This window comes from Ictidomys tridecemlineatus, chromosome 14, assembly GCF_052094955.1.
Source record: "Ictidomys tridecemlineatus isolate mIctTri1 chromosome 14, mIctTri1.hap1, whole genome shotgun sequence".
Lineage (NCBI taxonomy): Eukaryota > Metazoa > Chordata > Mammalia > Rodentia > Sciuridae > Ictidomys > Ictidomys tridecemlineatus.
Genome location: NC_135490.1, coordinates 15,474,627 through 15,502,574, shown reverse-complemented (window position 1 = coordinate 15,502,574; position 27,948 = coordinate 15,474,627). Strand labels below are relative to the sequence as shown.

The following is a 27,948-nucleotide window of genomic DNA, read 5'->3' as shown; positions in this document are numbered from 1 at the left end:
TGAGTTAGATCAAACAGAGTTCCATGCCAGCTACCATACCTGTGAAGTTGGACCAAGAGAAATTAAAAAGAAAATTCTCTCATGAGCATTTTCAAATCATATAAGAGCTGTATCTCAAGCATGCTGGGCTCTGATTTAATTTGCAATCAGAAATTTGTCCTTAGGCTTCGCTGTTCATTTGTCATGAGAGGGTTAGAAAATAAAGAAGACACACAGGTCACCATCTAAAGGAACTTACAGTCTAGTTGGGAGAACAAGAACAATGACTGTTGACTAATAATTTAAACTGGTATTTTGCTAAGATCATAAGACCAATCATGTAAATGATCATTGTTCTGGATCAGAGATCTAGAAATGCTGTATTTCAAAATGCAATATTTACTCAAATGTGTATTGCTCACATTGTAGGGATGACAGATTTATACCACTGCTCGACATGAATGATAATTTGAAAAATAATAAAACTTGCAGAAAAAAATAAAAATAGAAGCATGTGATTCTGTGGCAGGCTAATAATATAATCTTCATGAGATCACCCCCTCCTTTCATACAGAATAACATCCCATCTTAGAACGTTCAAGTTACCTTAGTCACCTGTGGAGTTTAGAAAATTCCACAAAGAATATTTCATTTCTTAAGCTACAAAGCCACTTAGGCTTAATTTCTAAAAATGGGTCCATCCAGACCATTCAGGGAGGCACTGTTTCTTTCTGGGCTAGACCAAATTTAGATTAATTAATTTATTCAACAATGTCTTAAGTACTTAGTATACACTGAGTACTGAGCCGGCTCTGGTTATACTACCATAACGAGGCAAATTTCAATCCTTCCTGATACATGCATCCTAATAGCCAGGGATGATGGAGCACAGGGTGGTGACAATTTGGGGGAGCAGAAAGAGCTTAGGACGAAGTGTTAGAAGTCCTAAATCCAAGATCTGTGCCACCACTGTCCAGGTTACTGTGTAAACCTAGGCAAGTCACTGAATTGCCTTGTACCCAACAGTTCTCATTTATCAGTTAAGATCAAAAGGACTGAATGAAGTAATAGCTTGAAAATGCTCTGCAAGTTAATCTGTAGAGATTTATGGTGTTATTGTTTATAGTACACTCAGAGGCCTAGAAACCATATCTGACCTTGAAGGGTCTTCAGAGTCCAGCTGGGGAATATTATTTAAAAAGAACAGTTGAGATTTGAGTCTTTTATTCTTGGGCATTTAATTTGACTTTTTTTTTTTTTTTTAAAGTCAATCTAGGAAAGCTGCTAACTCTAACCAGCAATAAATTTCATGCTTTAAACCCAGTATTCTTGTTCCTCCATTAAAGTTTTTCAAAATAATTTCAGCATCAGGTGGATTCTCCTTTCCGTGTCAGCCACTCCCCTCTGAGAAAGGAGGGTGGATTGGAGGCTCCTAGGAATGTACCCTTCAAAGACAAGGTAAAGCTCATTTGAGAAACCAACTATGTTACCTATTTATGTGGTTAATTCTCTTTGTTCTCTTGATTTTTCTGGTCCCTTCTGTCCCTTCTCATCTCACCCTTTCTCTCTCTTCCTCTTTATATTTCCTTTCTTGGTCAGAATTTGACCTGAGAAAATTCTTGGGTTTGATTGGTTGTCGTGGCCTTCCCTGACTGTCATACTAAAAGGCATCACACGGCCCAGGCCTGGTTTTCTGCAGCCAGACCCTCTAAGCTGGGTGTGTGACCTGCAGGTCTTCAAATGTGAGCCCACGGCTGTGAGTGCAAGAGATGGCAGTGGAGTCCTGTTCACCTTCAGCTGACCTTGAACCCGCCCATCCCTGCATAGCTCGGGTCTACCTCACCAGGAGAGAAGGGTGCTCTCTGTTCAGAGACAGCCCAGAGAGTGACTGTCCCTACAGTCAGGCAATAAGCTAGCTGACACAGTGTCACGACCATGCCAAGATTGCTCGTCAGGAACCCTTTGAATTCTTTTATTGCTTGATAAGCCACTAACTTGCTCTGTGGTAGTTAAACTTCCTTCTCCATTTTTTTTTCAGCTGCAATATAAGTCTAGATGATGTCTAGATTCCTCCTAACCCTAAAACATTGTATAATCGATTGTCTTTTAAATGAAGACTTTTGAAGATATAGTGCTCACTCCTTGTGAGGATTGGCCAATGTGGCCAAAGGGCTCAGAGTCTGCCCTCTCCCGATTTCTCTATTTGTGGAGCATTATTTGTCGTTTATCAGCCACGTCTTTCCGCTAGCAGGGACACTGGGTGTTGAATACTTTTCCCTGGTCCTTTAAATACCCACAAGCCAATAAAACTCAGCTCCAAGTTAAACAAGAGCCCTTTCCCTGGAGGCCATCAGCTGGTTCTGGCTCGCACCTTCCACTTAGCATCTTCCTTTGCCCAAAGGTGAAGTCTTCAGGCAAATGAGGGGAAATGCTTTGATGCAGTTGGCTGGAGCTCCAGGAGTAGGATTAGAGATACTCCCAAGAAAGACAGAAAGTGACTGAGGACATCTGGGGCCACTGAGTGTGGTGGGAGGTCACTGGGACCAGAGAGGAAGCACGCTCCTCCATTAAAGGGCCAGAGGAGAGGTCTGAGCTTCATGAGCAGCAAGCAGCCCAAGGAAGAAAAGCGGCACAATCGACAGAGAGGGAGCATCCCAGGCGGCCCATTCCCTTCCTGCCCTGTTGAACGACAGGCTGGACTTGGCCCTTCTGGACTAGTTCTGGTGCCTTGAAGACCAGAACCAAGAAGATGAACGTCTAGCCTCATTATATTTTAGAAAAGTCCAGGGGCTGCCATTATTACCTCAAAATTCCTCCCGACCAGTTGATTTTGCCTCCATGTATTTATTGGTTCTCAACCTCCACCCCACACATTAGGACCTTCTTGGATGCTTTGAGAAAATGATGATGTATGTGCACCACTCCATCCCAACCAAATAAGAGCACGGTGGGGGAGTAGGACAAATGTTTAAAAGTTATTCCTCAGGTTATTTAAAAAATTGCTTGAGAATTACTGTTGTCCTTACTTGCAGTCAACCCATTATAAAACTGACATGACTTTGCATAGATTTTGCATATTAGAGAGCTGTATTTAGGAAATTGAAACTCGGTTCTGAATCCAAGGAGGAGATGATACTTTTTTTTTTTTTTTTGTACTAGAGATTGAACCCAGGGCTGCAAAACCACGGAACCATATTCCCAGCCATTTTTATTTTTTATTTTGAGACAAGGTCTTGCTAAGTGGCTTAGGGCCTCCCTAAATTGCTGACACTGGCTTTGAACTTGTGATCCTCCTTCCTTAGCCTCTGGAGTAGAGTCGCTGGGATAATAGGTGTGTGCCACCATCCCTGGCTGGAAATGAGACTTGGATTGTGTTACCCCTGGTGGACCTACTTGAAGTTACCTGGGAAGATCCAAGAGTCAGAACACTTTGGGGAACTTGCTTCTGCTGCTTTCCCAGGGTTTGACCTGGAGGCTATTGAAAGGCTTCTCCTATGCCTTGGAGTCGAAGTTGAGTAATTCCTCCCCTAAGCCTCAGATCAGCAGTTCTTCTGGGCCACAGGGTCTTACCACTCCCTGCAGAAACCCAGAAACTGGAAATGTCTTCTCAGCAGCCCAGAGGGGATTTGGAGAAAATGATTTCATGAAGGTAATTCCTGGAAACACGGAGTAATCTCATCGATTCAAAGGTGACTTCTCTTGGTGTATTTATGAACAAGAAGAAATAAAGACCCCCACACAGAGGAATATAAATAACTCAAAATAAAATCTAACTGCTGGCAGAAAGCAGAAGACATAGTGGATCCTCGATGCAATTTGTTTTTTCATAATTGATGAATTGAATGAGATGTATTTTGAAATCTGATCAGTTTTTGGAAGTTTAAATATTTTTGTATTTTTTCTTTCATATCTACCTCACATTCACTATGCAACAAATGTACAAGTTACTTCTTAAAGAGTTAGAGTGTTTTGATGCGGATAATAAAACATGACAGGAAAAATATTGCTTCTTATCCTATTTTCTTTTAGAAAGAGAAAATATGAAGGTAATTTACATTTTCTGGAAAAATTAAACATAAATCGACCTATAATTTGGAAAAGGTGCCAAGTGGCCTCTTTTACCTTCCTGGCCTTGGCTGCTTGCTGTGTGGCACACACAGGAGGTTCTTACACCAGCAATCTGTGGTGCTTGCTCTCCACCCCCAGTTGTACAAATGTATGTTGTGTGACACTACGTGACAGCTTTGGGCATCGGGGCTCCCAAGGAGCATTCCAAAAAGAATGCCAGGGAACACACTCATTAAAATGTGGGTTAAATTCACAACAGCTAAGCTATGGAACCAACCTAGGTGCCCTTCAACAGATAAATGGATAAGAAAATGTGGGACATATACACAATGGAATATTACTCAGCCATAAAGAGGAAAGAGATAATGGCATTTGCCAGTAAATAGGCAGAACCGGAGACTACCATGCTAAGTGAAATAGGCCAATCCCAAAGAAACAAAGGCCAAATATTCTCTCTGATATGCAGATGCTAATACACAACAAGGGGTGGGGAGGAAAGAATAGAATTTATTAGATAAGACAAAGGAATGAGGGAAGGGAGGGGTGGGAATGATGCTTATATATGAGTACATGACCAGCGTAAGTCCACATCATGTACAACCACAAGAATAAGATCACAGTTAGAATAACTTATACTCCATGTTTGTATAATATGTCAAAATACACTCTACTGTCAGGTATATCTAAAAAGAACAAATAAAAAATGGATTCTAGCTGGGCACGGAGATGCATGCCCATAATCCCAGCGGCTGGAGAGGCTGAGGCAGGAGAAATGCAAACTCAAAACCAGCTTCAGCAAAAAAAAAAAAAAAAATGAGGTGCTAAGCAATTCAAGGAGACCCTGTCTCTAAATCAAATACAAACTAAGGGCTGGGGATGTAGCTTGGGGATGGAGTGCTCCTGAGTTCAATCCCTAGTACCCCCTCATAATGGATTGTGCTGTCATATAACTAAAAAGAACAAATAAAGAAATGTAGGCTCTTTGCTTCGTATCCCTTACTACAAATAAATGACAAATTAAGAGTCTTTCGTACATAGTAAGTAGCATTTAGTGCTCTCTTTGAACACTAGCAGGGGAGGGCAACGGGACACTCCAGGCTTCCTTGTCTCTGATTCACCAGTCCCCGGCTCCTCTCAGCAGTCCTACCCGCCTTCTTCCCCACACTGCATCCTCCATCACAGAGAGGGGGAGTATGTTCCGGCCAAGGGGAGGGAAACGTGGTTGAGGCATCACAAGGAAGTAATAGACCACTTGATTTTTTTTTTCTTTTTGAGCACTATAAACCATTCTAGCTGGGTGCGCTGGCACACGCCTGTAATCTCAGCTACTTGGGAAACTGAGGCAGGAGGATCTTGAGTTGGAGACTGGACTGGCAACTTAGTGAGACCCTGCCTCAAAGTATAACAAAAAAATAAATAAATAAAGGGCTGGAGACATAGCTCTGAGGGAGACGCTTGCATTGCATACCCAGAGCCCTGGGTTCAATCCCAGTACCGCAAAAAATAAAAACAAAATAAATAAAAAACATTCTAATCAAGCCTCCCCACTGAAGAGGAAATAGATAGACAAGAGACAGGGAATGACAATGTGGTAGAGGAGCAGGGGGAAGTGGAGAGGATGGAGAAAAAGCTACAGAAATAAGAGGAACATGGAAGAGACAGGAAAGAGGCACGTGACAAGAAGGGGACAGTGAGGGAAAAGGAGAGAGTCTAGGGTGAAGGACTGCACCATCTATACAGCCGCATTCACGGGGCTAACCTTCATTCACTGACACTCACTGAGTACCCAGAGGCCTAGCCGAGGCGCGGGTAGGACTCAGATGTGCCTTTAGGGTATAGTCCTTGGCATCGGAGGCATTTACAAATTCAAAAGGGGCCTAAAATACACACACAGCAGCAGGGAGCCATGCTGTTGACTCTGCTGTCCCCCAGAGTCATCACGGGGCCTGGCGCCTACCAGGCATTCATTAAAGTGTTCTTGGGTGGGTTCAATGCTAAATTTTGACATTTGGGCTGTAATCAAGGATGAGGTGGGGACAGGAGAGGCAAGCAAGGTTTTTCTAGAGAACGATGTTTGAGGGGTAGGTGGGGTTTTCGTAAGCCAAGCTGTGGGGCAAGCCATTTTAGACAAAGGGCACCGTGTGAAGCCACAGAGCCTGTGTAGGTTTAGGGCTTGGAAAATACCAGATTATCTGAATGTAGGGTTTGTGTTGGAAAGATGATAAGACCGAGAAAGCTTAGTGTCAGATTGTCCCTGTCCTTGAAAGTCGGCAAGCTGTGTAGTCTTTACTCTTTGCTTTGGAGCAGGGATGGGGGCGCGGCAGGATACAGGGTGTTTTAGCAACTGAGCGGTGGTCAGAGGTAATGTTGTAAAAGGTTAATTTAAAAGTTGCATTCAGACATGTCTGACCTGAAAAGCCTGGAAGAGAGTTTCTAAAAGCAAGATCTGCTCCCCCATCTTTGATTCCACCACCTGGAATCCTTATTCAAAATGCAGGTGCTGAGGCTCCACAGATACCATATTTCTTAGCTCTGGGGTAAGGTCTGAGGTCAGTTTTTAAATATGCTATTCAGGTAATTTTCCTATATGTCAAAGCTAGCTAAACCATACCTGTGCCAGTGAGGAGGTACATTAATTTGCCTATGCCGTGTAACAAATCAGTCCACATTTAATGACTTGTTACAACAGCACTGTACTATCTGGAAGTTGGCTGATGGGGAATTTGAGAGTGGCAGAGTTGAGTCCATCTCATGAATTTGCAATGAAGCAACAGGCCAGGGCTGTAGTCATCTTGCAGCTTGCCTGGGGCTCGACGAGCCACATCCAAGCTGATTCCTGTGGTGGTGGCTTCAGTGCCTCTCCAAATGGGCCTCTCCATGTGGGCTCTCCACAGGACTGTGCATGGGAAGGTAGCTGACTTCTCTCAGAGTGAATGTTCCAAGGGTGTGGGAGAAGTGGAGACAAAGAGAGACAAAAATGGGGTGGGGGGGGGGCGCAGAGACTGACAGACCAAAGCAGCAGCTACAGGGTGATTTTTAATCTAATCCCAGAGGTGACATACTCTCACTTCTGCCATTGTTCTATTGGGCACACCTACCAACCCTAGTACAAAAAGGAGGGAGCTATTCAAGGAAGTGGCTTCTTACAGACTGGGGTGATTGGGGTGGAGCCCAGATAAAAGGGGAGACAAAAACTATAGCCTAGGTTTGAGGTGGTAAAAACGTAAAAATATAGTATGTGGTGTGAAGTGACACGAGCCAATGTGTTTGAACACTTGGTGCATGCCAGGAACGGGAATGAGTTTTGCACTGCTACTTACTATCTCTGAGGTTCAGAGAGGTTAGTAGCACTATGAAAGAGTTGTTATAAAAAAGGGTTTGTAAGAAGATGGAGAGAGAGACTGGGTGTGGAGAAGGGTAATGACCTATCATCAGTGTCCTGTGGGATTTTTATTGATTGATGAACCAAACACCTTTTGCAGTTCAACTGTGCCATCCAGGAAGTGCTAGGATTCTCTGTTGGCTGGCCATAGCAGTGGACCAGAGACAAATCACACTCTGGCTGAAACCATCCCATAGACCAGTATTTAAACACCAGATCTTAGACTAGAAATCTTCACCTGATAGGACTCCTAGAAATGTTCCTATACAGCTGGGTCTCATTTTCTAGTAATGTGAACACTGATCTCTCTGTTCCAAGGCTCTCTCCAACTTTGAGCATCTTCTGCGGTCTGGAGGTTCTGGGAACCAGAAGATATTTTTTGTTAGCGGCAGCGGGTCTGGCTCCTGAATAGATCAGGTAGGCTGTGCAGAGTTACCCCGTCTCCCTGTTTATTATTACTTTTCCTTTCAACACGGCAATCTGAGGCTCCCCCAATCTGCCATTTTTCTAAAACGTCCTCCGACCTTTCCACTCTGCCTCTGCTGGACTGTCCTTCATAAGGTTCTTAGGCTGTCAGCTCCTCCCTGGCCTCTCAGCCCACCACCCAGACCTGCTGGAGCTGCGATCCACAGGATTCCTTTACCTTTTCACTTTCCTCCAGTTTTTTTTTTCCGTTGCTCCCCCTGATTCTGTTGCCTTCAGGCTCCAGATGTCCAGTCTTGGTCCTCCTTGATCTTGTCCTGTAAAGCCACGCCTCTATTGACATAGGTCTCAGAGTTTGATAATTTACTTAGTGTCAACAAAAGTGGGGGGAAAAACCCAGCAGAGACGCAGGAGCAGAGCCTGAGAGGTGAGCCAACTCGGCCTGCAGGACCCAGAGTAACCAAACAGGGCCTGCCCTCCTCCGCAGCTCCGCCTTGCAGGATGCCCAGGGCTCAGAGTTGTTGCAGGGGCTGGGCCGCTGTATTAGAAAGGTCCGCGGGCGCGGAGGGCTGGCGGGACAATCCAGCCCAGCCTGCAGACGCCAGCTCTAATGAACTAAGAGGGGAGGGTGGTGGCAAGGGCCGCCGCGGACCACGACAGCTGTCCCGAGATGCTGCAGGCTGCCAAGCCTTGCCGGCGAGTGGCCCTGGAGCGTCTCCAGGCGCCCGGGTGGGGCCGCGAGCGCGCCCAGCCAGTCACCCGGACTAGTGGGCGCGGCGGGAGGCGAGGGCGGGCCGGGCCAGGGGCTGGACGCCGTTTGCCCTCCCAGCCTGAGTGTTTGTGCAGCCAGCCTGCAGCGCTCGCCCGAGCCTCGGCCTTCTCTCCTCTTTTCCGACAGCTTCTGGTGGTCCATCTGGACGTGGCGGGTACTCGGGTCACTCTGCCTAGGCGAGCCCAGGGCCCTAAACAGGTGGGTGGGTGCAGGGGTGCTGTAGGGGACCCGGGAGAAGGGCGCGTGTAGAGCGGAAGCGGGTCCTCGAGGGGGAGCGCGGGTGGCGCAGGGACAGGGGCAAGCGGGCGGCGAGGCCTCGGTCCCTGCAGCAGCCGGCCGCCCCTCCTTTTGGTCCCTCCTCCGCCGCGCCCGGGGCGGGCTCAGGTGCCTAGCTGAGCCGGCGATCGCGGCCCGGCGGGCGGCGGGTGTCCGGTGTCGGGTGTCCGGTGTCTGGAGCCGCCGGCAGGGTGAGCGGCGGTCCCCGAAGGTGGGGTGCTTTCGATCGAGGCAGGGAGTCTTTAGAGGGAAGATGGGAGGGGACTTCGGTGTCCTTCTGGGAAGTTCTGGGATCCAGGCGGGGATGCGGTGCCGAGGGGAGTGCTCACACGCACGCGGCGCGCGGTTACGCGGGCGGGGAGCAGGGCGCTCCGCGAGGGTCCCGGGGAGGGTCTGGGCTGGTCCAGTTTCTAGACTGAGTGGTAGCGCCGCGCGGGCGCCCGGGCAGTGGTGGTCTCCCCGGGCCGCTGCGTCCTGGGACCCGCCCTCACGCGGACGCCCAGCGCCTGTGCAGGCAGTTGCTCCCCAAGACCAGCCTCGCGCAATCAGTGGGTGAGGCCGAGAGGACGGCCTTTGCCTGGAGACCTGGGCGCCGAGCGCCGGGGACCGGTTTCAGCTTCCGCCGCACTCGCTGGGCACCCTTCCCCGTGCGTCGCTCACCCAGGGGCGCCCCCGCGTGGGGCCCTGCTATGTCGCCTCCCTGAGCCCTTGGGACCAGAAGGCAACCCCTGTCAGTTGGGCTGTGACCTTCCTCAACCTAGTGAGACCCCTGCGGGCTCCTGACCACAGGTTTAAGGGTGACCAAAGGCGTCACAGTTTGCAGTTTTTCCTGAGTGGTCTCCCTTCCTGAGAGTCTGAGAAAAGCAAGCCTAGCACCTGCGTCTTCCTGAACTTAGATTCTCTTCACTCCCCAAAGGTTTTCTTGTTAAAAAGAAAATCTCTGATTGCTTGTGTGATAGAACAACTTGGATCCAATATTTGAAAATGGAATTAATTAATGGGGAGCATATTTGGACATAGATTTGGCATGATTGGAGTTTTCTGGGCAAATCTGTAGGTACAGTAATTTGACATTTCTGAAGAATAATGCCTATTTACAAAATGCCAAATTGCTGTTATCACTCTTAATTCATTTTATCCTCAAAAACAGCCCTTTTGCAGATAGACTGGTAAGATAAACCTGAGTCAGAGAACTCAAAGTCTGAAAACAGACTTGGATGTTAAAAATAATTAGAATTAAAATTATATACTGCCCATTTCACAACGTTTTAATATTCACTCTGTACCTCAGGCCTTATTATTTTTATAGTGTAGGTCTCAGAGTCATTGAAAACACAATGTATTGTAGGATATTGTCTGTGGAAGGTGTGAAAATCAGACCTGATGGATGAGTACCCTGGAAGACTTAACTTTTCCAATGTATGACCCTTTAGAAAGGCACCTTTAGAAATGGACTTTTGGGATAAAGAGTAGGTGTTGGACTTGTTGCTTGTCATTTCTCTTCTTTTAAGAAAAGTGCTGTAGAAGAAGAAAACTGAGTTAGATGAGCCTTTCTTTTCATTGGATCTCCAATAACTGGACATTTGCTACACTGAGTGTATCAGAGAGGGGAAAGTCATTCAGCATGAATCAGTGTTAGCAACCACAGCTTGTCCTGAGAGTGAGTGAGAGGGGGGAAAACCCCTGGTTTGTTAATTTCCTCATTTCTGTTTCCTGCTCCCTGGCTCCACTTATCTTGATAATTTCTCACTAGATTATATTGCATAATCCAAAAGTTATGAAGATTCCCCGGCTGCACTGACCTACTGATTTCACAGGCAGGGAAATGGAGTCCAAGGACCCAAAGGGACAGCCCAAAGCCACCCAGCTCATGAGAGGCAGAGCTGCGCCTCCAGGCTGGAGGGCTGTGGGTTATTCTGGGAACACACCGCCATGCAATAGTGGGAAACTCTTGGGGTGGGGGGACGGTCAATTTACACCAGGGCCAATCAACAGCCACAGAATGGCAGGCATACTCAACAGCCTGACCACCCACAGTGGTCAGCTGGGTTGCCTTCCTATTCTCTGAGGACACGAGGAAACCAGGGTCCTCTACTCAAGGTTAACTGAGTTCTGGTAGTTAAATGCCAGGGGTCTTTTGGAAGGGCATGTTGGGGAGGCTGAGCGCCTGGTAACTAAAGGCCCACACCTGGGCCAATGTGGCAGTGCTGACTGAGGGGGATGTTTCCTGTATTTGGCCTTTGTTAAACCGTTGACCTGGATGAGGCCTCTGTTCCATCTTCCTCATCTGTGAAATGGGACCAAACTCAAAGGGTTGTTGTGATGATGAAAGGAGTTAACACAGGCAAAGCTCTCCAGAGAGTGCTGGTTCTGGAAGTGTTAGTTTTGTTATCAGGAGTACTCTGGGTGGGGGTGAGGGAGAAGTGTGAATTTGGCCCTTTAACAGCGTTAGACTTTAACTATTCACCCCACCAGTCAGGATTCACCCTGTGCGAAATGGGGATCAGGGCAGAAACCTCAGACTTCATGGGCCCTTGTTTTCTACCGTGTTTAATTTCTGTGGGAGTTGACCACTGCCGTCATGGCTTGTGCCCACATAAGGACATTCCTGGAATGTCAAGGGGTTATTCACTTTGGTTTCTTTCCACTTTATCTTGGAGCCTTGGAGTCAAATGTGCCAGGGAACCAGATTCTTTCTGTGAAGGAAGAGTATCCACTACAGACCTCTCCTTCCGTGTGTGGACTCAGTTGGCTCCACCCCACGAGAAGCTGCTAGAACCAGAAAGCCAAAAAAATTATTACAAGACATCAACTCTGCACCATGAAAGCCTTTGAAGGTCAGCTCAAAGCAAAAATCTCTTAGTCAGGGTACTGGGAGGGCATGCCTGGTTGAGTTCTGATTGAGTTAGAGTCAGTGGTAGTGCTTTAGATTCTTTTTTTTTAAAAAAAATTATTTTAATTTTCTATTCCATTTGAATTCTCCATGCTGAAGGAGAATATAGGGTGCAGGTAAGTAAGAACAGTTATAGCTTCAATGAAGGCCCTTGCTGTATTAGTGAGTCAGTGCTTTAGATGCAAGGTACTCTAGTATCCCCCTGTTGAACAGGCTTGTCTCAAGACTCTAAGTCAAGTAGCAACTTGGTAAGAAGGAGAAGGATGGGAAGAAGGGGACTCCCAGGAGATGAGAAGATCATTAAAAAAATCCAGCTGTATGAATGGCAAAACAAAAGAAATAAGAGGAGCTGAAACCATTGTGGTCATGACATAGCCAAGTGGCCAGTCTCAAGTTTAAGAGTGCTTGGACTTAGTATGGAGAAACAAGATATTTGAGAGGGCAGATGGTGAGATTATTGAGGCACTGTAAGCACCAAATTTGTAGTTTCTTAGAATGTAGGTGATTATGAAAAACTGTACTGAGAGTTTTATACTATCTATGACATGGAAACAAATGTCTTTTTTTTTGTTGTTTCAAAAAAGGAAATATTTACATGATTTCTTTCTGATGATAAAAGTATAAAGGGCTGGCATTTAAAAAAAATTCAATCAAACAGATATGTGTAAAGTAGTTTAAGACCTAGTGGAATTTCTGCTGTCTAGTATTGCCTCTGAAACCACTGTGCATGTTGGAGTCTGTGACTTCTTTCAAAAGAAGATTCTATAAATCAAAGGTCCTTTGTTATAAACCTAGTGACTTCTTCATTGCCCTACTTTATCTGGTCTGTAAATTTAGACTTTATTAAATTAGGTTATCTGGAAAAGGTATGCCTAAAACCTGGTGACCTTCCAGAATGGTCAAGAGTGTTCTCTTTTGCACCTGTACTGTTCTCATGGCTCCAGTAGGTTGTCTGGAAACTAGATTGTCCTTTGTGATGGCTGAAGTATGTAATTGCATTTATTTAGTGCTATTTTCAAGGGGAAATGTAAAAACTGCATGTGGTCTAACTTTTATAATTTGTTCTTCCTTGAGCACAGCTGTTTTGATTTGGTTTGGGGTGAATCCGTCTGTGTGAAATCTCAAAAGGTGGCATTTTCTTTTGAAATAATTTGTTTAGAGAGAGCTTTTTAACTTCTTCCTGTGACATTTTTTTAAGTTCTTTTTTTTCAGTCATACAATTGGTGGTTTGGCAGCTCTGATGTAACAATATGTTTGCTTAGTTGGGAGAAGGCCAAACCTCTGCTAAATTTTTATTTCCCTGACCTGTATAAAGTTAGTTTTTTTTTTCCTCACAATATCTTTGGAAATTATGGGGTAAAGGTTACACAAACACAGATACCTCAACTTTCCTTCTCTCCTGGAATGAGAAATGCTACTGTATTTCTTCCAAGCTTTGTTTATAAGCCTGCCACTGCCCCGTCGTCACATTTTAATGCCACCTGATTTGGCTTGTTGCTCTTTGCAGGTTTTTGCTACCAGCTGCGAGGAGACAATTTGCTGAATTCCTGTCCCACTCAGTGGGGATTTCTGGACCGTGTGCATCTCTGGGAGGGTCTGTGGACACCTCTAGGTGCCAGCCTGGTGGAGGTACACCTGTAAGCCATCTGCAGGAACCTTTGCCACAGGTGTAAAAGACTCCTGCGCTGCAAAGATGCTGAGACAGATACTGTCAGAGATGTACATAGATCCTGACCTCCTGGCTGAGCTCAGCGAAGAGCAGAAACAGATCCTGTTCTTCAAGATGAGGGAGGAACAGATCCGACGATGGAAAGAAAGAGAAGCAGCCATGGAAAGAAAGGAGTCCTTGCCAGTGAAATCCAGACCAAAGAAAGGTAACCTGGCCTGGCAGCCTCTGCTGCGAGCGTGTTAGCTGGGTGTCTGAACGATTCACACCGGTCAAAAGCTCTCCTGGTGTGAGCTGTAATTTGGTGGACGGATGCTAAATGTTGAAATTCTGATAGTGTGATTTATCAACTTGAGACCTGCATCCATGTGTGAGCATTTGCACGCGCGCGCGCACACACACACGTTCACACACACACACAGCACTTACCATGGAGTTGTATTGTCGTAACGCAAGTCTCTTACTGAAACTAGACTGACCTTAAGCTGCCGTTAAAGGTCACTCCTAGGGAAGTGTTGCTCTGTGGTAGAGCAGAAGGCTAGCATGTACCAGGCTCTGGGTTTCACCCTCAGCACTGAGAAGAAAAAAAAAAGTCATTCCTATGGTGTGATTTGAGGGGATTTAAGAAAGGACCCTGTCTCCTGTTCCCCTTATTGTGACAGAGGCCTAGTATTCTACCATCAGCATACAAAGTACTCGTATCAGCATCTTTGTAATGTCTGTGTTTGCACTTCTTAGATCTCAAGAGATTTTTTCTTTGAATTATTTTTCAGGAATGCTTCCTCTTAAAATGTAAGGAATGGTCTTGAGGGAAAAAAATATCATAATACTATATTTTTAATGTGAGTGAATTTTTCAGATGTACTCCTTCATGACCAAGGAATCCCTCACAGTTTGGGAAGTTCTTTTGAGACCTTGGGAGAAGTGATTCTTTGTAAGTTAAGACTTAAAGAGTATACACATGCAGACACAGAGAAGCACACACTGCTGTCACCACACAGATTCTGTCATGCATGAATACCTACTTTACGTAAAAAAGCACAGTTTTCAAGGTGACTTACAGAGGCATTCAAAACCAACTTCTTATCATTTTTTATTAAATTAGAAAAGGTACAGATATAAAAAAAAAACTCTTAGCATTTCAAGCGTTGAGAAAATGAGGCTCCCTTGCATGCCAATAGATGCACAGATTCAAGGTGAAGGTCAGTTCAGTGACCTTCACCTTATGCTGCCCTTCACTAACTCTTTTTCAATGAAGGCTTTATACTGATTAGGAAACAAATACGAGTATCTCATTTGTTATTACGTTAATATAATTAATATAGCACTAAGTAAACAGCATAGTACCAGCTCTTTAACATACATTCTGTCTAATCTTTACAAGTTTTTTGCAAAGTTGGCATTAATTGTCCATTTTATAGGTAAGAAACTCAGGACTCAGAAAAGATAAATAATAGTTGTTTGGTCACCCATTCATAGATGCCCAGGTCTGTGAATTTCACATTGCACTACCCCAAATAAATTTTTTTTTTCCTTCAACAAGTAGCACCGACAAACTGAAGCTTAACCCCTTTGTCTTTCTGAACTGGTTTACACATCTCCTTGTATTCCTTAGCTAGAGTTTAGGATGTACAGCTGGGCTTCTTCTGCACATCATGTCCACTGGGAATATAATTTGTTGGAACAGTGATTTTGGGCCTGGTGAGAGCTGAAGGGCTCTGACCAGTGGCTGGACCTTTTATTTTGGGCTTCTCATGTTACGGAATGACTGTCTTTGTGATTATTGAAGACAATAGTGTCAGTTTCTTTGCTTTAATTTCTCCTTGTAGAGTTTCAAATCATCTGTTAGAAAACCTGTGTTATTTTATAAGTTAAATGGTCATGAAAAAGTGTGTTAATAAACACAGTGAACATTGTCAGTATTTCATCTCAAAAGTTTATTACCGCCTTAAATCCTTTGACACTTGGAGAAATGTAGTTAGCTTTAAATCGGTGCCTCTTCTGATTCCAGAAAAGGGAAAGGTTTCTCCCACTTCCCCTAAAAACACAGCAATTCTCTTTCTTTTTGCTGTGCTTTTGAGAATAAAGCCACAGATGGCCCAAGGCAGTGTCATCGTGCCCAGCGCTGCCTGGAGGTGCTGTCTGAGTTGCAGACCTACTAAGCCTGAGGCCTTTATGTGCTGAGACCACCCTGAGCCCCCCTCCTTCCTGTCTGTGCGCCGGCCTCCTGGACCTGCGTCAGCCCACCTTGCACTGAGTTGAATGCTATTTTTTCTTGGCTGTTTGGAGTCAGGCTTTGGCTTGGTGGAGGCTGCACTTTTCATTACAGATATCCTGTTCCTGCCCCCATTTCGTTGCAACATTCTGCCCATCAATTAGCAGGCTTTCATTATCATCTGGTCTTTATAAATACACAAAACACACAGCCTGTATTGTGAATCATGGGAACCTGTCTACCACTTAGTAATTCGAAGGCTTAAGTGGAAGGGACTGAAAAATAACCAGAAGTATGGATTCAACCAATAATAGAGCAGATCATTGCTGATTTCTGTAGTGAGAAATCGTGATTCTTATAGCAGGAGAGAGTTGTGGACCTGCTGTGCCTACTGGAGTATAACTAGATGTCTAGAGGGGTGCTGTGCTGTAGTGTCAACAGGAGCCACATGTGGCTGTTGGTCACAGGGCATGAGTCTGTGCTGTAAGTGCTAACTACCAGATGTTAAAGGTTTGGTAGGAAGAAAATAAAAAACACATTAATAGGGCTGGGGCTGTAGTCCAGTGGTAAAGCGCTTGTCTCTCTGTATGAGGCACTGGGTTCGATCCTTAGCACCACATAAAAGTAAAGATACTACGTGTCCATCTATAACTCAAAAATATTTTTTAAAAATCACATTAATAATTGTATATTCATTATATACTGAAATCATATTTTGGATATCCTAGGTAAAACAAAGTGCATTATTAAAATTAACTTCACCTGCTTTTTTCTTTTATGTAATGAATGAGGCTTGCATTTGGACAGTGTGTCCCTAGACTCTACGAGCAGCCCCAGCCAGCATTTATTAAGTGACTGCATATGAGACTCTGAGCTGAGTGCTTCAATATATTATCTCATTAAATAATAACAACCAAGCCTGAAGCATGAATTGCTATTTACATTTTATAAATGAGGAAAGTGAAGCTCAGGCACTTTAACTAACTTGCCCGGGGCAAACAGCTGAGAAATGAGAGCTAGAATAGACCTGGGTCTGATTCTCCCCATACTGGTACTATGAACAAATGTGCTTCATGTTAATCTTAACCGGGGCTTAATGACAGTTACTGTTGTTTGAAGGTGCATGTGTCTAAAACATATGCATGCATTGGGGACCTGTCATGGAGCCTTTTTCCTGTGTGATTTTTTTTTTCAAATTTTATTTATTTATTTATTTATTTATAAGAATTTTGGAAAACCTATATTGTAGTGGTATAACTATGATTTTTTAAAATTTATATATGACAGTGGAATGCATTACAATTCTTATTACACATATAGAGCACAATTTTTCATATCTCTGGTTGTATACACAGTATATTCACACCAATTTGGATCCTTCCTACCTGTACTTTGGATAATAGGAATCATCACATTTCACCATCATTAATAACCCTCATGCCCCTCCCTTCCCCTCCCACCCCTCTGCCCTATCTAGAGTTCGACTACTCCTCCCATGCTCCCTCTCCCTATCCCACTATGAATCAGCCTCTTTATATCAAAGAAAACATTTGGCATCTGGTTTTTTGGGGTTGGCTAACTTCACTTAGCATTATCTTCTCCAACTCCACGCATTTACCTGCAAATGCCATGATTTTATTCTCTTTTATTCCTGAGTAATATTCCATTGTGTATATATGCCACATTTTTTTTTTATCCATTCTTCCACTGAAGGGCATCTAGGTTGGCTCCACAGTTTAGCTATTGTGAATTGTGCTGCTATAAACATGGATGTGGCTGTGTCCCTGTAGTATGCTGTTTTAAAGTCCTTTGGGTATAGACGGAGGAGAGGGATAGCTGGGTCAAATGGTGGTTCCATTCCCAGATTTCCAAGGAATCTCCATACTGCTTTCCATATTGGCTGCACCAATTTGCAGTCCCACCAGTAGTGTCTGAGTGTACCTTTTCCCCCACATCCTCGCTAACACTTATTGTTGTTTGTTTGCATAATAGTTGCCTTTCTGACTGGAGTGAGATGAAATCTTAGAGTGATTTTGGTTTGCATTTCTCTAATTGCTAGAGATGATGAGCATTTTTTTCATGTATTTGTTGATTGATTGTACATCATCTTCTAGAAGTATCTCCAGTGTGATTCTGTCCAGAAACAAAGAGAAGACATAGTCACTTGGCAGAGGGTTTCCCAGCACTTGTTTCATTGAGTGTCCATCATGAGGGTGGGATCTGGTCATTGCTCATGGTGCAGGAGGGTCTCTCTCATGTGCCCTTGTGACAGATGAGAAACTTCATTTGCTGGATTCTTATTGTTACCAAAGGCAAGTTCCTTTATTCAAAGCCTTCCTTCCTATGACAAAGCCATAGGTTTAGCCAGCACCACGGGCATTGCCTACTCTTCCCTTCCCTTGGCCCTAGGGTGTTCAGTAAGACCTGCAGTGTCCTCCACTGCTGAGTTCAGTTCACTGCTGGGTTCAGCGTCCCCCTCTGCTAGGTTCTAACAAATCTAGCAAACAACGGGAAAAGCAACAGTTTTAAGTCATTTCCGGAAGTCCCATAGCGGCTGGCCTTGGCCTTCATTAAAATGAGCATGAGGCTAGAGGGGGCATTTTGCATCCCGTCCTGCCCTGCCGGGATAGGAAAGAACGGGATGACCGTGCTCAGCCTGCCTGCAGAATCCTGTTCACATTTGTTATCCTGGTGTCCCTTTTGGGTGGTCCCCTTTTGTCCTTAGGGTTTCCATTTGGACCACACATTACAGGGCCGCCCTAAACACAGGTTTTGCAGTCACGGACTCTGGTTTTTGAATTCTTGTCTCTACGCAGTGCCGCGATGGTCTTGCTCAAGTTATTCACTTCCCTGAGCTCTGTGCCCTCGTGGTAAAATAGAGTTAATAAGAGTAGGTAATTAATGATGGAGATGGCATGGGCTTCAGCCAGTCAGCAGGGACATGGTCATAGCCCTGGGCTCCCTGCCAGCCTTCCTGCAGCTTTTGATTTCTGGATCAGTTGCAGGTGTGGGGGGGGTGGGGCTACTAGACAGGACCGAGTGATGGAGGATTCCACATGGGACATTGTGGCAGCAGCTTATGGAGGCATCTCAATACTTCAACAACCTTGTTATTGGTAGGTATTCTGCTCACATTGCCCTGGTAGGGCTCCCTTTGCATTTATAGTCATATCCCTTACCTGTAGGCACCTGAATTTAACCAACTAGGATTGAAAAGATCTTTTAAAAATTACATCTGTATTGACCATGTAAAGACTTTTTTTGGGTCATGATTCCCTAGACAATACAGTATAACGACTATTTATGCAGTATTTATGCTTTATTAGGTTTTATGAATAATCTAGAGAGGATTTAAAATACACCAGAGGGTGCATGGGTTCTATACAAATATTGCACCATTTTATATAAGGGACTTGAGCATCTGTGGATTTGTCCCTTTTAAACATTTCTTTTTTATTTTTTCGTAGTGCTGGGGGTTGAATCCAGGGCTTCACACATGCTAGACAAGTGCTCTGAGCTACATTCTTACCCATTTATGATTTTTGTATCCATAGGGGGTCCTAGAGTCAATCCCCCATGAAATAATGACTGTGTTAGTAAATTTGCTCCTGGGCACTATAGGAGGTTGTTGATTCTCTCTGGCTTCTGTTCACCCAGTACTTGTCTTCCCCCTGGGAATAGAGGACACAGTCCTCTCCCTCTGTCTGTCTCCCTCTCTCCCCTTTCTCTCTCCCACACAGATTCCACGAGGGTCCTCCTGAGCTGCACCTAGTCAGGGTGGAGACCAGGGGCTGACTCCCCGCAGTGCATCCTGCCTTCAGAAGGCCTGAGCTTGGCCTTCGCTGCACACTGATGCCCGAGTCTCTCCCTCCTGCGCCCCTGCTAGACCTGCCACACGGGGATAACTCAGGGCGCTGTGAGAAGTCTCATGCTGTCATATAGATGGAATATTCCTGGCCACCCGACTTTTATGTCACATTTTTCCACACTGCCTCCTTAGAGGTTTTGTGTGTGGCTCCCTGGGGAGACCATTTCCCTGCAGAATGCGGTGTGGCTACTTGCCTCTACTTGGAAGTTCTTCATGGTGTGGTCCTGTGCAGGACCGATCCTCTTTTCTAGAAAAGCTGGTTAGAGAAGATGTTTTCAGGAACCTCGGAGGTGGCCACATCCCCTTGACTTCCTCCCTGGCCTCCTTACTCTCCTCCTTTCCCAAAACTCGGGGACAACCCCTGCCCATGTTTCCCGTGCCCGGAGATCTTTCAGCTGACTCTGCTCCTACGCTGTGCTTTCTGCCCCTTGGTTCGGCAGCGCAGTGCCTACGTGTCGTGACGTGAACTGAGCTGAAAGGCTGACGTCTCTCCCTCTCCAGTGATAGACTTCTCCAGAGCACACAGCCATGGCCTGCACCAGCTCTCTCCATCCTCCCTCCTGCCTGAGAGGCCTGTCCCCCCCTGTGGCTCTGAAACTACCTTCTCCCAAGTCAGAGCTGTTGCGATCCCCTCCTTTCCTCTCTTGGGGACCTGGTGGGGGCTTTCCCCAGTCTCCTTCTATGTTACTTAGTTATTTGGGGGACCGGAATCCCCTGCCTTTTACGTTTGTTTACATGTAACCAGGGCTCTCTTTCCCCCCCTCTCCTGTTCCTGATGAAGCGCAGGCTTTTCCAAGCTTCCCTCTGGACTTCATTCTCTTGGTGAACTCTGCTATGCCAGTGGCTTCGCTGATAGCATCTATAAGGTCATTGTCAAGTTCACGCTGTCTCCCGCCTTCTCAGCTCCACAGGGAGTCCAGACGTCTACTGGATGTCTCCACAGAGATTTCCAGTAAAATAAAATGTTATCCTGCATTTCCAAACAGCTCACTATTTTGTTCCCCAACAGATAAATGTTCTGGATAGCACTGTTTCTGGCGACCACCCTCCCGGCTCGAGCATTTCAAAGCTCTGGCATTATATCTGAATCCTTCCTTGAATCCAGCCACAAGGGCCACCTTCCTTTGTAAAATTGTCCAACTAGAATGTGAATCCCTTGGGGCCCGGGACTGGTCTTTCTTGTCATGAGTGCTCACCTGCCTCTCCCTCAGTGCCTGGCGTGTGTAGGTGGGTAATGAAAATCCACTAGGTAAAGAGCCTGATCCTGGTCCTTTCCCCCTTAGATTCTAGGTATTTTTTGCAAGAAAACAGACTCTTGTGTGGGTTTCCTCCCGGTATCCCCTGCAGCATCTCGCTCTCCTGCTTGTTCATAGTAGGAACCCAGTTTCTGCTGCATGGAATGAGTGACCGAGGGCAGCCACCTTGATTGGCATCCCTCATCTTGGTAGGAAGCCGAAGGTGTCGGAGTTGGTAGGACACCCATCCTGCTAGAAGGACTTCCTCACCCTGCAGCAGCTTCAGGGAGTTGAGTGACACCCTGGAATCTCCTCCAGTCTCTTTGCTTTCTGACCCCATTTTTGAGCCCCTGGAACTGATGAGCTGGAATAGAGATCACTGTCAGTGCCGCTCTGCTGAGAGCCCAGTTGTGAACATCTGGCAAAATCTAATATTTTACATCTACTTCTCTTCCTTCTTGCTCATGAACCATTACTACTACTACTACTACCACTACTACCACTACTACCACTACTACCACTACTACTACTACTACTACTACTACTACCACTACTACCACTACTACTACCACTACTACCACTACCACTACTACCACTACTACAACTACTACCACTACCACTACTACCACTACTACTACCACTACTACTACTACCACCACTACTACTACTACTACTACCACTACTACTACCACTACTACTACTACTACTACCACTACTACTACTACCACCGCTACTACTACTACCACCACTACTACTACTACTACCACTACTACTACTACCACTACTACTACTACCACTACCACTACTGCTATCACTACTACCACTACTACTACTGCTACCACTATTACTACTACCACTACTACTACTACTACTACTACGACTACTACCACTACTACCATTACCACTACTACCACTACCACTACTACTACTACCACTACTACTACCACTACCACTACTACCACTACTACTGCTACCACTACTACCACTACCACTACTACTACCACTACTACCACTACTACCATTACCACTACTACCACTACCACTACTACTACTACTACCACTACTACTACTACCACTACTACTACTACTACCACTACTACTACTACCACTACTACTACTACTACTACGACTACTACCACTACCACTACTACCACTACTACGACTACTACTACTACGACTACTACCACTACCACTACTACCACTACTACTACTACGACTACTACTACTACCACCACTACCACTACTTTTACCATACTCTTAAGACTCCCCTCTTTTGAAATTCGCAGACTCTAGTCCTCTACTTTGCCTCTCTTCTTTGCCTTTAGTCCCTAGGCACCTTTCCCTGCTCACCTGTGAGCCTAGATCTCTTTCTCCCACCGCAGAGCAAGGACTTCTTCCCCATGCGTTGTCACATCTGCCTGCAGCCTGCTGTGCTCTCCGGGGACTGGGTTTGGGGAGAGACTGTGAAGGGCTGTCCTAGCTGAGTTGCAGAATCTCTCAGCTCTCCCTCTTCGCCTCTCTTGGCAGACTGCCACTACCCTCTTTGGGTGTCTTCTGCTGTCAAAAAAAATATTAGTAGAGAGTTACTTGGGTAAGGGTTGCGATGCGGACATGGTAAAAATATTATTAGTTGCCCCGAGTGGGTGTAATAAAAGGAGTCTTATGAAGTATGACGGCTTTCTAAGGTTAATGAACCATGTGGCATTTCCTGAAGCTTCCGGAGTGCTTGGGCTGGCACTCCGCCCCCCCAGGGCACATGGATCCATCTTCCCTCCCTTACCCGGGTACCACCGGCACTGTGGGTTCACTTGTGAAAACAGTGTCAGGGCAGTTTCCTGCTCAATGATACTTTTGAATCCTTTGGTAGAGCAGGGTATAGGAGTCTGTCCTCCACCTCACCAAGCAGTTCTGTTTAGAGCTTTCTTAGACTGCAGGCAGCGACCTTTGCCCCAGGAAGAGTAGAAAGTGCCAAAATAAAGATGGAGTCTGCCTTTGAGTAGCCTGCTTTTCTGAGGTAATGGTACAAAATAAGTCAACAACACGATGACACTGTAACTGGAAACCTTCTCCCACTGGGTGTAAGAAGACAGTGTGGACTTCTGACCCTCGCAGCATGGCTGGGCTTGGCCATGTTCCCGATGGTGCCCTCCCTCACACACTCAACACCACTGGGTAGTTTAGGGTCTTGTCTAAGGACAACTTTGGACCACTATGATCCGGGGAGGGCCATAGACTTAGGGACTGTACCCCTTGGCCGGTCTCTAGGGTCATGCCCAGTGTGGGCACATTTGAGGAGCACAGGAACTGGAACACAATACAACCTGTGAGACCAACGGTAAGCAAGGGTTATTTAAGTCTCTTCATCAAGTGTCACACTGCCTGGTGGTATCACCTTCTCACAAGCTGCTGTGGATCTCGAGGCAGCCGTATTAGTAAATAATAGGCTGGGGTGGCAGCATTTAACCTCTATTGAACTCCTATTATGTGGCAGGCACCAGGGGAAGGACTTGGCATCCCCAGCCTGCCTACCCTGCACAGCAGTTCTGTATAGTAGATGTTGGTCTCGCCATTTGTAGAAGAGGAAATAGAGTCTTCAAGAGATTAGTTTGTCCAAGTCACACAGCTGGTGAGTGGCAGAGCCAGGATTTGAATGCCACTAATACACCAGTGAAACCCATGAAGACACTAGAGGCCCCAAACCCTTGAGCATCTGTGTAATTTGGGGTCATAGGGAGATACTTAGACTTCCAAGCAGCTGTTACCCTAAAGGATAAGACCAACCACAAATGCTTTTTCCTGCAAAATGGGTATGTGAAAAAACCTTGGCCATAATATTTTTAAACAATTGTGACAATGCTGCTACTCGCTCACTCCTGTCATTGCTACCCATGAAGGCTGCTTATTCCTGAGCAGGTTGGAAGCATTTGCTTTATTTGTCCCCCACCCCCACCCCCACAAAGACCCTTTACTGATTGGGGAATCATAGTGTCCCATGACTCAAGGTATTTATTCAACCCACATTCTGTCTCCTTTGCAGAGAATGGCAAATCTGTCCACTGGAAACTGGGAGCCGACAAGGAAGTGTGGGTCTGGGTGATGGGCGAACACCATCTGGATAAGCCCTACGATGTGCTCTGCAGTGAGATCACTGCTGAGAGGGAGCGGCTGAGAGCCAAGCAGGAAGCTGAGGAGCTCAGGTAGGAGATCTGCACGCCGGTAAGAGACTGGCTAGAGGTTAAGATGCTGCAATGATGCTTCTTACTGACAGCATCTGGTAGGAGAGAGGGGTAGCTTCTGAAGATTGTAAGCGTCACTTTTGATCTTTCTGGAATGTTTCTGTAGACGTTCAGTGGTTCCCTTCATTCCCACAGTGCTGTCAGATCAGGTGCTGCTGATCTGCACGAGGATGTAGGTTCCGAAGCCATCAGCGGAGGCTTCACTGGGGTTGTGGTGGAGCAGTGCGGGCGCTGTGGCTGAGTGACAGGAGGTTGGGAGGCTGTTCCGACGTCAGGCCTTTGAGGAAGAAGATGGCTCAGTTGCAGGCAGCTGAGTGCTCAGGCCCTTTTGGTCATTCCTCTGTACCAGGCGCTGGGAATTCAAAGAGGAACAGGGAGCTTCCAGAGTAGCGGAGGCACAGGCTGACACACCACCACTTGCAGCCGATGCAGGCTACGCTGTGAGCTGTGGTTAAGGCATAAACCAAGAATTAACCAAGCCCAGGGAGGAACCTGTCCTTCTGACCCACAGAGGAGGTGAAATCTGAGCCGAGCCTTGAAGGATAAGTTGAGTTTCCAGCTACCGAAGGTCAGGAAGGAAGGTGAAGGTGGAGGGCATAATCAGGATCCCCCACTTGACTTTGAACGGCTCTTTGGGGAATGAGTTCTTCTGAGTGCTTGGGATGTACCCGGGTGAGTAGAGGAAGATGGAGGGTCTTGCTGTAGGGTGTCTCCAAGGCCCCATGGATCTTCTGTGGAGAGTGAGGCCGTTTTGAACACGCATTGGCACAACCCGAGGAACCCTGCGGCAGGCGGTGATCCCCTCTGCCAGGTGCACAGGGTGGCCTCTGGGAAGCCACCCTCTCTTGGTTGCCTTCCCCTAGCTCTGGGCAGTGGTGTTAATAACCCAACTGAGTTGGTAAAATGGATGTTGGTATAGACATGAGGATCTCAGTTCAGCCCCCAAAGGCTGATGATGCCATCTGCCAATCCGTGGGACATTAACACATAAATGCACAAGGGAGTATTTGCCAACCGATGAGAGCAGGGCAGTGTCCTCCAACAGCCTGATTTCTCAACCAGGATTTGGGCAGATCTAGATTTAAATCCTGGCTATGCCACTGTGTGGTCTTGGATGAATTATAAGCTTTCTTTGAGCCTCTTCTAACAAAGCAAGGATAACAATCCTTCCTCCCTGGGTTGGTACGAGGACTTAGTTAATGTCTGTAAAGTATCCAGCAAGAGGTCTGGCAGATTATAAGCACTATAATAAGCAATCTGTTACTGTTTTTCACATAGTCTGAGTGTAGACATCTGCTTCTGACAAGCTGTCCACGTTGAAGGATGGTTTTGATAATTTCACTTTTGTTTCTCTTCAGAAAAACTCAGTCTGAAAAATTCACCAATAACTTGAAAACAAAATCACAGTGCTCTGATCTGCAAACACCAAATAACTGGAAAACACAGAATGCCTGCAAGAAAGTGGCAGAAGAGGAAGAAGTGAGGCAAGAATCCAGACCAGCACCCATCCTGGAAGAAAAGAAAACCCAGGTGAGTCTTGCATGTTACAGATGTGCAGAATTCCAAAACTGGGGGAGACGTAGGTACTAAGGCCACTAAGATAAATGTAGCCATGCATCAGGAACTTAAACCGGCTTTCTTGGGGAAAACACCTCCCACCTTTCAGGTCCTGCTATTCATTTCGCTGGGGGGATTGGTTTAGCTTCTATTTCACAAAGAAGGAATAAAATGAGGTCTTCCAGGGTTTTCTTTCCCTGGTGTCTTCTACAATAGATGTCCTCAATTTTTTTCTGTAGAAGTCCACATAGCAAACAATGTAGGCTTTGTGGGCCCAATAAGTGCTGTTGCAACTATACACAAATGAATGATAATGGCTGTGTTCCAATAAAACTTTATTAACAAAGACAGACAGAGGGCCAGACTTGGTACATTTATGATTTAAATGGTGTTCTGTTGAGTCTTTCCCTTTTTACTGCAGACTCCAAATCTCAATGCCTCTTTGGCTTCCTTGGTTCTGCCTCTGATTTCAGGGATAGTAATTTCCCCAACACAATAGCTCTTTTTACTCAGAGCTGGTATGAATTCTCTTATGGTCCAGGTGGTTTAAAAAACTCAAACATAATTTGCTGCTTGGATTATAGTTTGGAAGAACAATAAAACTCAATTTAGGAAGTACTTTCTTCTGCCAGAAGTTTAATTATACTGAACGTTAACAGGGGATTTGCAGTTGTTTGATTTCGATTTAGTCCCCAGCCCTGCTTCACTGTATGCTATTGAATTCTGTGCCACTATCAAATGGGGACGTGGCTATCTGTTCTGACTACTTCTGGGTCCTGGTAATACTCTAACAATTAACAGCAGTCATGGGTGGTTATGACTGAGTGTCTCATTGGGTCCTCACAGCAGCAGTCTGAACAGCATACTGCCCATTTTACAGGTGAGGAAACTGAGGCCAGGTGTGGTTCATCAACCTGCCAAGGGTCTTCTTCACCCCCCCCCCCATTCTTCAGGATCCCCAGCTCATTCTGTAACTATTAGCTCGTGTGCTTGATTGTCTCACTAATATGAAGAGCATGAAGATGCTTTATAAAGAGCTACAGTTGTGAGATTGAGAATATTTAGGAGTACAAAATTGTAAAATTTGATGCCTGTCTGCGGGTCAGTTCTGGGCACTTTCCCCACATGCCCAGTGAGGCACTGGGGCCTTTCCAGGCCAGGTTGCTCTCAACATGTTTAACACCAGCCTCCCCGCAGGTAGCTCCCTTTCTGAGACCCGCTCGCATGAAGAACAAGAGCAACCACAGAAATCTCCTCCAGGAGCTTAGGGTAGGCCTGCTTAGCGTTATGCTTGAATGACAGCATTTTCCTAGAGATTTTTTCCAGAAGATTAAAATACAAACTAAAATAGATACCATGGTTATTATTCTTGAAGCATGTCATAAAAATTACAGGGAAGGGTGGCACTGTCCCATCCCTCAGATGTCTGTCAAACCGTCCTATAGAAAGAGATGGGGCAGGGGAGAAGGACACACTTGTTAGGCACAAGGAACAGGGAACTAGATGGGTGACAGGTTTGACGTTTCTGCTTTTCATCTCCCCCTGGGTCAGAGAGGATGCTCTTGGGGTCTCTGTGATGTGGGCTAAGTTTGCTCTGACAGTAGCAGGCTCGAGGTGGCCGATGAGCTTTACGGCTGGTGTGAGCATTTAAGTGTGGCAGGCCATCTTCCACCAGTGTACAGTCCACTTAGTAACACACTTATGCCTTTTATAAGCCCTGCCTGTGTTGAATAGGGTCCTCCCCAATTCATGTCCACCCAGAAACTCAGAGTGGGAGCTTATTTGGAAATAGGTCTTTGAAGATGTAATTAAGTTAAGGATCTGAAGATGAGATTGTCCCGGACTCAGGGTGGGCACTAAATCCAGTGGCAGGCATCTTTATAAAAGAAGTGCAGTGCCGCAGTCTGGCTGCAGCAAAATAATGGGGGGGGGTGACGAACAACTTGTGTAGATTGATACAGCAGGAGTAGGAGCCGTTTATTGTAAGACAACAGAGGTATTTATACATTCCACACAGCTTATCTTAATTAGCATAAACTAGATACATCAGTCAACCAATAAGGAATCTCCACACTTAATGGCTCGCTGGGGTTACTTCACAAACCACTCCCCCTGGCATTTTGCCAGGTGCCATCCAGACTTGTTTACAGACTCTAACAGTGCAGATGGAGAGTTGAAAGACAGGAACACAGGGAAGAGGCCAAGTGCAGACAGGTGGAGTGCAGGTAGGCTGCACCAAGCCAAGGTCAGATGCTGGAAGAAGCAAGAAGGCTTCCCCTGGAGCACTTGGGAGGAGCGCAGCCTCTGCCGACACCTTGATGTCCCACTTAAGGCTGTAGGAGTGTGAAGAATAAGTATCTGTTGCTTTAAGCCACTAA

General features: G+C 45.9%; 1 protein-coding gene across 8 annotated transcripts in view; it reads left to right on the top strand.

The window, feature by feature from the left end:
- The first annotated feature begins 8,257 nt into the window (after nucleotides 1-8,257).
- The window catches only part of Sh2d4a (SH2 domain containing 4A), a 61,983-nt gene continuing 42,292 nt past the window's right edge, over nucleotides 8,258-27,948 (top strand). For 3 of the 8 annotated variants that reach the window (XM_078030942.1, XM_078030941.1, XM_005329283.5), the window contains exons 1-4: nucleotides 8,684-8,822; nucleotides 13,301-13,667; nucleotides 23,815-23,974; nucleotides 25,372-25,543. In XM_078030942.1, coding sequence (XP_077887068.1) covers nucleotides 13,487-13,667; nucleotides 23,815-23,974; nucleotides 25,372-25,543 — 513 coding nt within the window. In that variant the 5' untranslated portion in view covers nucleotides 8,684-8,822; nucleotides 13,301-13,486. Of the gene's footprint in view, nucleotides 8,280-8,669; nucleotides 8,823-8,953; nucleotides 9,112-11,560; nucleotides 11,738-13,300; nucleotides 13,668-23,814; nucleotides 23,975-25,371; nucleotides 25,544-27,948 lie in introns of those variants that run through there. The other 5 variants (XM_040293395.2, XM_078030940.1, XM_013360320.4 and 2 more) reach the window with 5 other exon arrangements.